We start from the raw sequence: 14369 nt of genomic DNA on the forward strand, positions 1-14369 counted from the left end.
TTAAGTGAAAACACAATAACAGAGCTTTTATAATTAGTGTTTCTCGATTGTGCAAGTCGCGAAAAACCATCTCTTTCTTCTTCTACAATGCTCTCTATCAGCCGCCATGCCAAAACCCTTAAAACCCTAGCTTCTTCCTGCACCCAGAAACGGACTTATGTTGATGTGTACATGAAATGGAAAAAAGATCATTACTTTGACAACATCGAACACATTCTCCGATCTTCGCAGCTCAAATCCGTCCTCGCTCTCAAGAACTGTATCGTCCAGGATCCTAATCGATGCATTCCGATATCTTCCGTCTCCAAGAAGATGCTTCAATTCGATGTATCCACCAAAATCGCCAAATTCTTAAGGCAGTTTCCTTCAATCTTCGAGGAGTTCGTTGGTCCGGATTACAATCTCCCCTGGTTTAAATTGACACCAGAAGCTGCAGAGCTCGACAGGGAAGAGAGACTCGTTTACCAAAACTCCGCCGAGGATTTGCGTCACAGGTTGAGGAAATTGATTCTGATGAGTAAAGACAATGTTTTGCCGCTGAGTATTGTTCAAGGCATGAAATGGTATCTGGGTTTGCCTGATGATTACCTTCAGTTTCCAGAGATGAATCTTGATTCTTCGTTTAGGTTTGTGGATATGGAAGATGGAGTTAAGGGTTTAGCAGTAAACTGTTTTGATGGAGAAAAAAAGGTTTTGTCTGTGTTGCAGAAGAATGCAATGAAGAAGAGAGGAGGAGACTATTCAGCGATTGAGTTTCCTCTGTTTCCATCAAAAGGTTGTAGATTGAGAGTCAAGATTGAAGATTGGTTAAAAGAGTTTCAACAGCTTCCTTACGTATCACCATATGATGATTATTCTCGTTTGGATCCAAGTAGTGATGTAGCAGAGAAGAGAGTTGTTGGGTTTCTTCATGAATTGCTTTGCCTCTTTGTTGATCATTCCGCAGAGAGGAAGAAGCTGTTATGCCTCAAGAAGCATTTTGGATTGCCGCAAAAGGTTCACAAGGCCTTTGAGAGACATCCACAGATCTTTTACTTGTCTATGAAGAACAAAACCTGTACAGCTATTCTAAGAGAGCCTTATAGAGACAAAACCAGTGTAGAAACCCATCCTGTGTTAGCAGTAAGGAAGAAATACATCCAATTGATGAAGAACTCAGAGTTGATTCTCAAGAGTAGAAGGAGTAGTTACGAGTTTTCAAATGAAGGTATTGTAGAGAAAGATTTGGATTTGGATTTTGAAGGCTAATGCAGAAGATTATTATACACAATACAAACCTTCTTCAGTTTGTTCCTTGGAAGAATTGGCTTATATTTCCTTCAAAAGAAGTATATTGAGACATAGTTTGTAACACCCATCTTTATTGATCAAATACATTATCAACGTATTTGTTTCAGACCAGTCAAACCACTCATAGTATTACAAGGACTGTAAATGCAAGAATCTTGCTATATATATGAATTTAAAAGACGACCAAAGAAAAAAAAATAACAAGTATTCCCCAGAAGACAAAAATGGGTATAAGATTTTGTATAAAAAAAGAAAAGAGATTTATGTTCAGCTGCTCAATTTCTCAACGATCTTGGAGAGAGCTGAATATGAGCCAATGACTGAAGATATTGCTCCTACTATGATGATTAAGACACACAGCATCATCTACAAAACAAACCATAACATTGTCGATGAATCTTTATCGCATAAGCAACAATGTTTTTTGTGAGAATTGCTTGGATGATTACCTGCGTCCTGGTTACTTTTCTCCGTAAGATGCTCAAGAAACACGCTGGTGGAAGTATTAGCGTCTACACGCAACAAAATATGAACTTAATTAAGATCCTCATTTGCAGATGAACCAGAAAAAAAACTCTCAGGTTATAATAGAGAAGGAAAAGACAGCTTACGACGAGCATTGTCAACAATGATCCAATCAATGACATGACAAGGCCTGCAAGAATTTTGAGTGTTCATTAATAGCAGAAAGTATGATTCTGAAGAAAATGAGCATTACATCAAAAATGGTAGAGAGCATCTTACCAAAGAAGGGAATTGAAAGACCAACAAGCAGAGTAGAGAAGACCAATGCAGTTCTAATGGCAATGGCGTACCAATGTGACTTGTTATGCCTTGATGGTATCAATTCCTCAAGACTCAGAGCTACTGGAGATATGGTCAAAGCATATGTGCTTTCTTTTATTAAGGTACACACACATATGATGAATATTAGACAGCTTATATAAGTCAACAATAAAAAGAAAACTGTTTCTGAATATTTTCTTGGAAAGGATATTTGGTAAATGGATTGACCACCTGTGAAAATGGTTAAAACAAAATTTTAGTTCCCATGAGATCATAAGCAACATGCAAAATAATAGTGGAAAGAAAACATTTTTGATCTAATTACCGTAGTCCACACAGCAATCTTGGTTGCAACCAAATCCTGAGGCAAGTTGAGAGTAAACTGCGATTGTGTTGATTCACCAAACATCGTATAACCCATAACAGCAACGCCCGCGTACATAAGAGTACAAATACCAAAACTGCAAAAAAATTATCAAACATTGTGATATCAAAGTGTTTGCATATGTGATCTATGGTGGATTTGTGCAGAAAGGTAAATGAAGAAAGTTTGTATAAGAAAAGGTGAAGTATGCATAGGCGAAAGTTGAAAGCAATCTAGGAAAAATGTAGAGTTAAGAGTTTGCAAGGACTTGTTAAGGCCTTCAATAAGCTTACCATGTTACTAGAACAGCAGGATACTGAGTTGGTTTGGCCATAGAAGTATAGATATTGGGAAAAACAGCATGTCCTGAGTAGCAGTAACCGTAGAGTCCTATAGCTACAGGTAAAGTTGACAAATTTAGTGTAGTTCCTCTGCTGTGAATTCCAACTTCATCTACCAAACCAATCCAAAACAAACACAAAACCACTAGCACCGATGCAATCACCCCTCCAGCTGTAAAAATTTAACAAAAATACTTATGTTAGGAACATTTCTTGGCGTGTTCGACTATAAGCATCTCCTAAGTTACAGGATTAGGAAACAAAATCACACCTGAGATATAACTTAGTACGCTGAGATCTCTGAGCCAAACGGTGGGGAGAACAGCGAGAGTGGTTAGCAAAGCAAATAGATGTCGCGCATCTAAATCAAGTCCTCCAATACTTAAGGCAGCATTTGGAAATAATGAAGACAAATTATCACTCTCCAATATTATATATTCCACACAGCACGCCTGCAATATCAATACAATCATGTGAATGAAGTCTGCAGATGTATCAAAATGTTATATACCGACTTATATTGATACACCTTTAACTTCTATGGTGGAAAAAATATTGTTAAAGAATTAAAGACACTATAAAGCAATTTCCAGACCAAACTATAATACAAAACAAGTTTCATCTAAACTAAATTGTCAGAAAATTCAGAATTTAAGTAATCATTTCACACTAGTAGCTTTTTAAGAAGCTTTTAGGGACTATTCAATCTAAAAATATAAGAAAGCTTTTGCTGCTTTTAGTGACGTCAAAAGCAGCTTTAAGAAGGAACAAATTGAAACAAAGAGGAAAAGTTTAAAAGAAGTCCCAGGTAGTGCCAAATCTAGAATGAGCTAGTGGGAGAATCTATGGGACCCTCTGCTAAGTGCTAACGTGTTTCACAACATGGGTCATTGATTCTACATACCTAAGATTTCTTCTGTTGTGTTTTTTTAACACAACTTGGAATCTCTTTAGTTATGTACTTTTCTTTTGACAAAAAGAGTAATTTGCTTTTACAATTAATAAAAGATAACTCAAAGTCAATTGCTGGATGAATGCGAGAAGTACTTACGTATAGCTCCAAATAGAGTACTATCTGCAATACATTTAAAAAAAAAAAAGGAAAAAGTTAATAATATAAATTGGAAATTATTGATATCCACTTTCACTATCAAACGTGGGTAACTGGTTGGAAAGCTAGCAAATAATCTCTTCTTTTTCTCTTAAATATAATTTAATCTTCACTAGGTTGGAGAGTAGTATTCTCTACTAAAACTACAAAAGCGCAAAGTTGTATGTTTCTCGCTATTTTTTTCTGAAATTTAATAGTATTATACTATTGACTTGTGATGGTGAAGGTGTGATAGTAATTTCTCATAAAAATTCAAATAAAGCTTCACACATGAAACAAAAAGGTGATAACTTATTGTCCTTAGACTTTTGAGTCTTTCGATTTCTTCGAAGGCCAAAAAGCAATTCTCTTCTTCTTTTATTGTGTGGATATTGTATCTAATTCATTCATTTTTATTGTAATATATGTACTTTTTTCTCTATGGCGGTTCTTAACTTGATCACCTTCACTATAAGGAAGAGGATTTTTAAAAGGAAATTAAAGTTAGTCCCTTACCGAGACAAAGATACGTCCGGTGGTACCAAACGCAGCTTGGCCAATGTCGGGATAAGTCTCGAGGTCAGACTCACTATCGAGACAGTAACGCAAGAGGATTCCAGTGTAGAAAGAAAGAAGACCATATATAAATAGTATCATTAGCCCCAACCATCCTCCTTCTTTGGCAGCGTAAGGCGTTGAAAGTATACCAACACCACACAGAACGTTCAATCCTGCACATGGCCACACATGTAACAGAAGAAGAAGATCATAAATTTAACAAAGAGCAAAAAAAAAAAAATTTACAATCATGTTCTTTGAACCTAGACGTGTCCATGTGCTCCATGTGCTCCATGTGCTATAGGACAATAACAGTTGATTGCTGTTTTGTACTTTTCTCTCAATTTATAAAGACAAAGCCACAAAAGGTCTTCAAAACACTGAAGCAAGACGGTCTAGGCCCATACAAACATATCAGACTATGAGAGAATCTAAACAAAGAGTATCCCAAAATATTTCATATTCTAATAACACACACACACACACCCTAGATCCCTAAACTAACAGAGAAAATGTTGACAACTTTTCAATATGATTTAAAAAACTAAAGATAATAGCTCAATTTTCTCCCATGGTTACTACTCTCATCAAACCAAGCATCTCTTGAACGTTTTGAACTACTTTTTACGAAGAGTAAACACAAGCATTATGATGAGACTCACCATTTAGAACAGCTTGTCCGTATGAGCTATTGCTGGACAATGGAATTTCATGAGACACCATGGTTGCTTTCTCGTCCTTTCGCATTGAACTTCTCCTCGAAGGAACAGGAGAGAGCAAGCCATGAGAGCTAAGTCTGTGTTTTGGTGGTGGTGGTGGTGGTTGTTCATCTGCCTGTGGTGATAGCAGAGGTTTTGTAACCGCAGGTAACGACTCTGGAGTGTGTCTTCTTATCAGTGAAGAGGATAAGAAAGAGCTTCCGAATCTCGTCATCGAATTATTACCAAGAAAACCAATATTTGGAGACGGTACACTACTGTAAAGATCAATCGACTGCCTACAACATAAACAAGAACACACAAGAGATCAAGATTAATAATGCATTTTAACCCTTAAAGTGATCATTTGTTCCAAAATCAACCAAGAATTGTCTATTCCTCTTAGCCTACAACGTTGTAGAAGAGGAAACGGTGACCAGAATAAGAGAAACATAAACTTTGTGGTCAAATCAGAAATAACTGAAAGTAGGGATAGAGATAAAGATGATAGGGACCTGTAACTCTGTGGCCAAGCCGTGGTGTATGAGTTTGGCTTAGTCTGCGTCTGGTTTTCATTATCAGCATCAGAGGAATCAGAATGGCTTTGACCATCTTCTTCTTCTTCGTAATCTTTTCTTTCCTCTTCATCCTCGCTCTCAATGTAAAAACTCTGATCAGAAGGTACGTGATTCATTTTCTGTTTTTCTCGAAATTCTTAACCTCCTCTTTATCAAATCTGATTGATTTGTGCAAAAAATTTAAAATTCAGAAATGAGAAAAAACGAATCCGGATACAGCAAATCAGCTAGAGATCTAACCTCTAAAAGTCAACAGTCTCTGTTCTGTCCTAAAACAGGATTCTTCACCTTGCAATGAAAAAAATCGAGCTCTAAATATTGAGTAACAGATCAAAACAGGCAAAAACAAAATAACATTTGGTATAAGATAGCACTGGCTGCGGAGAGAATTTGTTCAACATCAAAAATACAGATTAGGGGAATAAATCTCCAAAAAAAACATAGAAAAAATGACATTATTTTTTAGATGACAATTTTTTTGTTGTGGTATTCGGTGTTACCTGAATATTTTGCCTGGGATGCAAACAATAATGAGGTTCGGATCAGAATTCTTGGAGATGCAGAGAGAGAGAGAAAGAGAGCTGTGTAGGATATAGAGGAGAGTGGAAGAGAGCGAACGAGGGAAGGAGGAAGAGAGAGCGGCTTTTTCTCTGTATACCCTGATTTTATAATTTCACTTATTACAAGGTAGCTTTGTTTTTTTTGTTTCCTAAAAGAAAAACACACACATAAACAGAGAGAGCGGCTTTTTCTCTGTATACCCTCATTTTATAATTTCACTTATTACAAGGTAGCTTTGTTTTTTTTGTTTCCTAAAAGAAAAACACACACATAAACAAATTAAGAGGGTAACTTGCTTATTTAGATAATTGCCCTTTATTTATTAGTTTTTTTCAGCTGAATTTATTTATTAAGTCTTGGTTTTAGTCTAATAATTTGTATTAGGTCGACAAAAAGAAAAATTGTATTAATTTTCATCGTAATATTGGATTCGAAAATAAAATTTTAAATACGTGAATCACATACGATAAATGTCAACCATATGAAAATGTTTACTATATTTATACTTTAGTATACGTATATTAAATATAATTTTTATACAACATTGTATATTGAAATTTCAAAGTTTTAAATTAACAAAAGAAATTATTATACTGTATAAATTAGGAAACTACTTACAGTAATTGAATGAAAATGACAAAGACGAATTAAAATGACCAAAAAAATCTACAAATTATTTACTTTTTTCGAAGAACCGGTAAAAAAACGTTTTTACAATATCAGGCGTGTGGTTACACGCACAATTTCGCGAGTGTATAAAGATAAGAACACGCGCATTATGACAACATGGAGGTGACTGGTTGACGACGAGTTGTAAACACAAGTGGTGTAGCCGTGAAACTGTGATTGGTTGAGTCAGAAGTGTGATTGGCTGACGTTTAGCAGCTTAATTATTTCTATTTTTGTGTCGCCGTCAATTTTAATCCTGTTTTGCTTCTTTTGTCTTTGCTTTAGACAAGAAAATGTCATTAATTTACACAAAAATATAAAAATGATGACTCATTAGCAGAACCGAAGGGTCGTTCCAAATATAAATTGATTATGATTTCTTCATTTTTGGTAGGCAACCATATCTTTGCTCAACGAGATAATACAATCTACCAAAAAAAAGTCTCATGATTTAAAATTTAAAAAGAAAACTTATATTGGGGAACTGTTTATCTACTTCAAGAAAGAAAACTAATCAAAAATTGAGTCTCCCAACTCCAAGTAGAAAACTAGAGAGGTATATTGATTTTTTTTAAAAAATTTTGAAGCATGACGATATCGCAAAAAAACACAGAAATATTTCATTGCAAAAAGTAATCAAGTATAGTCGTTGGGAAACTTTATATTTCTTAAAAAGAAGAGCTAAGATTATATTTTTCACCCACTTAACATGATAGAATATTTTGGTATAGTTGAATTGACGTTGAGTGATAACGTGCGGATAATAGTATTTGAAGAAGAAATCTCTCAATAGCAAGAACCGAATCACATGAGGAGCAGATCTGTTGTCTGTTCAGTGGACTTATCTACTGAAACAATAAATCAAGAGCATGTGCGCTCTTGATCTCCCTTTGTTGATTCTCCGCTTCCATCGACATATATATCTTCATCCCCACATGGTTCATTGTTGTTTTTTTTCTCAAGTATATCTACTACAAAAGAGAGGAAGATCATGGTCACAAACATTTTGCATACATTAATCATTGATTCGATGTACTAATTTTTTCTCCTTTTTTTTATTGTTGATAATTATCTGTGTACAACTCGTTATCAACATAGAGTCCTACATTTTGTCTTCTACTGATGATATTTGCTCGTGACATAATTTGCCAGTAATCACAACAGTAATCACGGAGGCGGGTAGATTTGGAGAGAAGGTTAGCTTACGTAAGTGGAAGAATCTAAGACCATCCGCAACGCTGAAATGCAAAATATGTTTCTTGTTAATTTTTATATTATTAAATTTGAGGAATACTAAAAAAGGAAAAAAAGGAGAGAGAAATTGGTAAGAGAAAAAAGAAGAAAGAGAAAGGAAGAGTTTTTTTTGCTGACTAATTAAAAACTGACACGTGACAGAAGAAACGTTTTTAATTGTTCCCAGAGAAGAAACGTTTCTGCATTTTATCCAATCCATTTCAATTATTATATAAATAAATTTTTATTAGAGACGCTTAAGAGACAGCGTTGTGGATGCTTTAAAGAAATAAAATGGAGCATGAATAACGTTGGACGCATGAACTGTGGAAAAATCCAAAACACGAAAAGAGCTCTAAAAGAGTTATTGAGACATTACAACGATTGAAATAGGAAATAGCTCTAAAGAGCTTCATTCAAATAAAGTATATCTAATACAAAAGAGAGGAAGGTCATGCTCACAAACATTTTGCATACATGATACACTAATCACTGATTCAATTTACTAATTTTGTCTCTCTTTTTTGTTGTTCAATATATTATCTGTTTACAACGTAACTCGCTATCAACATAGACACACAGTATCCTAAATTTTGTCTTCTAGTGATGATTTTTGTTCGTGACATAATTTGCCAATAACCACAACAATGATATGTGAGTGTGACTAGTGCAAAGGTTTGTAGATTTGGAGGAGAAGGTTAGCTTAATTAAGTGGAGGAATCTAAGGAAAGTGAAAATGGAGTATATGAATATCGTTTGGAACCCATCAATCATCGTCTTCTTGCATGGTAGATTAGTTTTGTAAAATATGCCGGTACACATTATTACATGATTTACCGATTGATGTGTTGTGGTTTCAAAGTGTTTTTTTTTTTATATTTGTTTTTCCTTTCATTTCATTCGGACCGAGCACAACTCCAATGCCTTCAGAAGTCATAGACCGGTCGATCCATTCAACTCGTGATCGATGTTCTAGGAGGATTCTTAAAATTGATAGTTTCTTACTGTGTTATAATTTCCATTTATAGAAACTAGAATTTTCAGTTTCTTTCTTTTTCTTGAACACTAATTTGAAGATATAAGTATATTTTTGATCCACAAGGATAAAACCCAAACCCCTACGGAAAAAAAAGCCCACATTATATCTCTCTATCTATCTCTCTCTCTCTCTCTCTCGGCGAAAAATGGCGTCGGTGGCAACATCGCCGATTTCCTTCGCCGCTTCTTTCCTCAGAATCAAAGCATTCCCTCTCTCTCCTCGCTTCTTCCCCATCCGTACACTCCGTTGCTCTCTCTCCTCCTCCTCCTCCTCTGAGCCTCTCGAGTTCGACATCACCTTCGCACCTCCTAAACCCACACCTTCCTCCACTCGCGGCGGCGCCGGCGTCCAGCAGCTCTTCATCCCTTGGATCGTCCGTGGCGAAGACGGCAAACTCAAAGTCCAGTCTCAACCTCCAGCTCGTTTAATCCACGCTCTCGCCGATGCCACCACTCAGAACCCGAAGAAGAAAGACAAGTCCAAGAAGAAGAAGCCACAATCCACCTCCGCCTCCACACCCTCCTCTCCGGCTTCACACTCCAAGCCAAAGCTCTCCAAGGCGGCGCGTAGGTTCTACAATGAGAATTTCAAGGATCCTCCTCAGCGTTTGAGCAAGGTTCTCGCTGCTGCTGGAGGTGACAAACAACACACTGATTATAATCCCTCTCCTCTGTTTCCAATTGTGGGATTCTTTACAAAGTTGAATCATTTCTGTGAAAGATAATGTTTTTTCTATGTGATAATGATAGTGGCATCGAGAAGAACCTCTGAAGAGCTGATTTTTGATGGAAAGGTTACTGTCAATGGTTCTCTCTGCACCGCTCCACAGGTAAAAATTCCTCCTTTGTCGAATAAAATTCGATGGTTCAATAGTTTGGTGTAAAAACCATAGCTTTTCGTTATATGCAGATTCGAGTCGATCCAACGAGAGACATTATTTATGTTAATGGGAATCGTATCCCCAAGAAACTTCCTCCAAAGGTTTATTTTGCTCTGAACAAGCCAAAAGGGTTCGCCTTTCTAACCTATTCTCACTTGTAGCTTCTCGACTTTCTTTTCCACAGACTTGTTAACCTTTCTTTGATGTTTGGATCACAGATACATCTGTTCTTCCGGAGAGAAAGAAGTCAAATCTGTTATTAGTTTGTTTGACGATTTCTTGGCCAGTTGGGTAATAAATTTAATGTCTCTTTTTTTCACTGTACACGAATTGTTCCTTTTGAAGTGTTGTTACTAGAAAGTTGGAATTTTGAATATTGTCTTTGCAATTTTAGGATAAAAGGAATCCAGGGACCCCTAAACCTCGGCTTTTTACCGTTGGTCGTCTTGACGTTGCCACAACGGGTTTGATAGTAGTTACAAATGATGGTAATTGTAATTCACTCAACTCCTTGTGCTCTGTTTCTTGGTTTCTACACATGCTTCAAGAAACTCTGTTTCTCTTCTGTTCTTCTAAAAGGAATCTCAACTTCTTGTTATACAGGAGACTTTGCACAGAAACTTTCACATCCTTCATCTAGTTTACCGAAAGAGTAAGCTCGCTTTCATATTCCTTTTTACATACCATTGCTACTCATGGTTAGGCGTTCGTCATTAGTTTGATGAACTTTTGGTTTGACTAAGATTTAAGAGAAGAGCTAGTTCATTCTAGATACTTCTTATTGAAAATACAATTTAGATAGACGCTCTTTGCGGATTTATTTTGTGATCTTTAGCTAATGGTTCACCAGTTCCAAATATTGTAGTTTGACGCTTTGATCCGTGTAATTGTATTCACTCAAGCACTGATTCTTTTTCTTGAACATATATGTTTCATCTCAGTTAGTTTCAAAGGTTCTCTGAGTTGTTGTTCGTGCTCTAATATTCTGTTTTTCTGAAACGGCAGATATATTACTACGGTTGTGGGTGATGTACACAAACGGCACTTAATGACCATAAGCGAAGGGACAATTGTGGAAGGAGTCCACTGTGTCCCAGATTCAGTTGAGTTGATGCCAAAGCAGCATGATATACCAAGAGCACGGCTACGTATTGTGGTATTTTTCCAAAGCTTTCTCATATTATATATGTCTTATATCTTAACTACATTGGTTTTGCAAGTCTAGGCACGACAAAGTATCTCTATGCACATTATCTAGACTCTAAGATTATGTTGATTACTGACAGTGAGTGTTTTGACCAAACTTAAAAACTAGGCTCTCAAATCCCATATATCTATCTAGGCTTTGTTTAAGCCTCAGTAGTCTACTACGCAATAATGTGGATGGTTCTAATGAAAGTGTAGTGTTTTCAGCCTTTGATCTGACATCTTGTGAGTTGATAAACCAAACGTGTTACAATATGTAATGTATTGATGTTGGACCTATGCAGGTTCATGAAGGGAGGAACCATGAAGTAAGAGAAATAGTGAAAAATGCTGGGCTTGAGGTCAGCTTTCTTTACCTTGTCGAATTAGAATAAAGAAGTTCCACCTGAGAAAAGGCATCAGAGTTAATATATTATCATACCATTGCGAGTGACATTCTCAATTACTTGCTCCAGGTTCACTCATTAAAGCGTGTCCGTATAGGTGGATTCAGGCTTCCTTCAGATCTTGGGTAAATTATGCTTCTGCTTCATATTCCTGCATATTCTAGCTTATGCTTATATATGTAATTATAACATGTGATCATGTATTAAATTATCAACCACACAGGCTAGGAAAGCATGTGGAGTTGAAGCAGAGCGAGCTAAAGGCAATGGGTTGGAAGAGTTGAAGATGTACATTTCTGCCTACTACTCATCAGACTAGTGGCAACTGACCTATTGTCTATTCTTCGATTTTGTATTTGTTGTTCAGTTACATCTTAGTCGTAGGGTGACTCTTCTTCTTTGTTTTCTCATATATAGGAAAAAATTTAATTACAAACAAAAGCAGAAAAACTATATATTTCTATTGATTATATCTTCTCCTTTTTCCAATGGGGATAAATCTTCTTCTTCCCAGTTTCATCGACAATCTTGGCCGGAATTTTATCAATTTCCACCGGATTTTTCTTTCATTTATCAGTTTCAGCAGTTTTATCTTATTCCTCGTGTCCTCTCTTTCTTCTTCTTCTTCTCCATTTTGTCTCTTAAAGTTTTTCTAATATTTTTTTTAAACATTACAAAACAAACATGAAATTTATCAACCATTGGGTTCTAATACTCTCACATACTTGGAAAAATTAAAAGAATTCAATAAAATTTTACAAGCTTAATTTAACTTTGAATGCATTTAGCATTTTTTCGATTTTATATACCTAAGAAAATGTTGTAAAAAAAATATAGCCGCGGGTAAGGGGCAACATTTTCATTCTTTTGGTATGCTTTACGGTGTCATATGAGTTCGGGTCGGCTCTGAGTATCATCCATATCTCCAAGCCATGCCTTGAGACTCGCTTCTTTACCGGCCTTAAACTCCTCGAACTTTGTCGTCTCCACCATATGTTCACCTTTACTCAAGACTTCTTCTTTGTCTTCTTCTTCTTCTTCTAACTCATTGCTTTCCACATTGGGGCTGGACTCCACCTTCTGTTCTTTGAAGTCAAGTTGTGGCCATTTGATGTTGCTTGCTTTCTCCTTAGCCGACTTTAACACCGATGTGAAATAGCTACTGCTTTCGCTATTATCCTGGCTGAAACCAGAACCACGCGTTGTGGATGTTATACTGCTTGATCTGCTCCAAGGGCTTGCGGCGTTGAGGATTAGCCCTCTCCTCGGTTGCTTCGAAGACATCATCGCTAAGGATTTTTTGATGTCTCCTATCATCTCATCAGCAATAGGTGAGCCACACTCTTTCATTGATTTCACCATGGCTATAGAATCTTCCAAGTCTTCGGTGTGCAAGACCGTTTCGCGGGACTTGTCCAAAACGTTGCTGTTGAGGCTAAGGACATTAGGTGCTGCGTTTCGGACATGCTGCTGAATGTAGTAAAGCCCCACTGAGGGTTCGTTTGCAATGTATTTTATCATCTCGGCCAAACTCTCGTTTATCTCCGCAAAACCATCAACAGTAGAGAACTCATGCATTCTGTCAAAAAGAATGCATTTCTGTAAACTCCACAGCAACAAGGAAAAACTAGAGCACAACTGGTCAAGTCAAAACAAACCAATCAAGCTAATTACAGAGTTAAGGAAAAATACAAAATGAGGTTCAAGTTCTTCAATATTCAGCTACTTATATTCTTCTTTCTTGTGTCCAGATGATGTATCAAAGCAGTAAATGTTACGAGAAGCAATCCGAATGATATCACACATTGCTCAAAGAGAGGTTTTTGAGACGCTTAAAAAGGAATCTGATACAAACTGAGATTCACAAGCGATTCAAGAGAAACAAAACAGAGTCTTACATTATAAATGAACCTCAAAAGCTCAAACTTTAGCGATAAAAGATCAATCTTTTCTCCATAAGCATCATCAAAGCTCAAATGAATCAAATGGTCTATATCCAATTAGAGGCGGCTTTTAAACACGTCCAATTCTACAAGCTAGGTCTCGATAGGAATCAAATTCAAGAACAAAATTACCCAGATGGAAAAAGTTCCTCACAGCACCAAAACAGGAATTGAGAAATAAGAAAGAAAGGAGGAGCTTACAGGAAAACCTAGATGACGACGGAGCAGAGAGAAAAGAGGCGAATCGGCGATAATCGGTGAATAATCTCACTGTCAATAAGGAATTGGAATCTCCGTGTCTCTCCTGATGTGTTCCTCCTATCATCTGATCAAGGAACCAAACAAAAAGCAATTTACTTTGAGCTCTTTCACGATAAAGTGCAGACAAAAATTGAGCACGACGAACAAGACAATAATAATCCCCAAGGATGTTTTTGTGCCCACGTCAGCGTTCGCTCGCACGTGCCTGCCTTCTACCCCCGCACGTTTGGATAGATAGTAATCGTTTGTGAGATTCAACAAAAAGAAGAAATGTTTAACAGCTTCGGCCAGGACTGTCTGTAAATATAATTAAAAAAAAAAAAAAACTAACTGAAAATATACAAAATTCACTTCAAAATCTTCAGTATTATCGAGGACGACACAAGCCATATATATTGGATTCAAATTATCAAATTGATAGGAAAGCATAATCTATTCTATTAAAACAGAAGCACATTTAGTGCTTGCATCCAAACACTCCTAAAA

At 36.5% G+C, this 14369-nt stretch overlaps 4 protein-coding genes across 6 annotated transcripts; 2 read left to right on the top strand and 2 right to left on the bottom strand.

Moving 5' to 3' along the window:
- The first annotated feature begins 87 nt into the window (after window positions 1-87).
- On the top strand, window positions 88-1519 carry LOC18027254 (protein WHAT'S THIS FACTOR 1). The gene has a single exon (XM_006411073.2). It carries the CDS (start codon window positions 88-90, stop codon window positions 1246-1248), a length of 1161 nt encoding a protein of 386 aa, XP_006411136.1. The 3' UTR covers window positions 1249-1519.
- LOC18027255 (amino acid transporter AVT1C) lies at window positions 1342-6423 on the bottom strand. 2 transcript variants are annotated; one of them, XM_006411075.2, is made up of 14 exons: window positions 6206-6423; window positions 5946-5987; window positions 5643-5863; window positions 5092-5426; window positions 4388-4602; window positions 3833-3856; window positions 3053-3233; window positions 2734-2953; window positions 2402-2537; window positions 2288-2307; window positions 2035-2180; window positions 1902-1945; window positions 1740-1802; window positions 1342-1656 (listed from the first exon to the last, which is right to left on the bottom strand). In XM_006411075.2, exons 3-14 carry the CDS (start codon window positions 5819-5821, stop codon window positions 1558-1560), a joined length of 1662 nt encoding a protein of 553 aa, XP_006411138.1. In that variant the 5' UTR covers window positions 5822-5863; window positions 5946-5987; window positions 6206-6423; the 3' UTR covers window positions 1342-1557. The 2 variants fall into 2 exon arrangements, with proteins under 2 accessions (XP_006411138.1, XP_006411137.1); XM_006411074.2 differs by having other exon boundaries at window positions 5946-5993; window positions 6206-6399.
- Window positions 6424-9293: 2870 nt separating this feature from the next.
- On the top strand, window positions 9294-12167 carry LOC18027256 (putative ribosomal large subunit pseudouridine synthase SVR1, chloroplastic). Its single transcript, XM_006411076.2, has 10 exons — window positions 9294-9842; window positions 9957-10036; window positions 10117-10217; window positions 10306-10378; window positions 10482-10575; window positions 10691-10739; window positions 11093-11243; window positions 11578-11634; window positions 11749-11804; window positions 11903-12167. The coding sequence occupies exons 1-10, from the start codon at window positions 9353-9355 to the stop codon at window positions 11961-11963; spliced, it is 1212 nt and encodes a 403-aa protein (XP_006411139.1). The 5' UTR covers window positions 9294-9352; the 3' UTR covers window positions 11964-12167.
- Window positions 12168-12356: 189 nt separating this feature from the next.
- On the bottom strand, window positions 12357-14021 carry LOC18027257 (BLOC-1-related complex subunit 8 homolog). Of its 2 annotated transcripts, none has more exons than XM_006411078.2 (2): window positions 13824-14012; window positions 12357-13317 (listed from the first exon to the last, which is right to left on the bottom strand). In XM_006411078.2, exon 2 carries the CDS (start codon window positions 13255-13257, stop codon window positions 12565-12567), a length of 693 nt encoding a protein of 230 aa, XP_006411141.1. In that variant the 5' UTR covers window positions 13258-13317; window positions 13824-14012; the 3' UTR covers window positions 12357-12564. The 2 variants fall into 2 exon arrangements, with proteins under 2 accessions (XP_006411141.1, XP_006411140.1); XM_006411077.2 differs by having other exon boundaries at window positions 12359-13258; window positions 13824-14021.
- Window positions 14022-14369: the final 348 nt, after the last annotated feature.

This window comes from Eutrema salsugineum, unplaced genomic scaffold (assembly GCF_000478725.1).
Source record: "Eutrema salsugineum unplaced genomic scaffold, Eutsalg1_0 scaffold_10, whole genome shotgun sequence".
Taxonomy (NCBI): domain Eukaryota; kingdom Viridiplantae; phylum Streptophyta; class Magnoliopsida; order Brassicales; family Brassicaceae; genus Eutrema; species Eutrema salsugineum.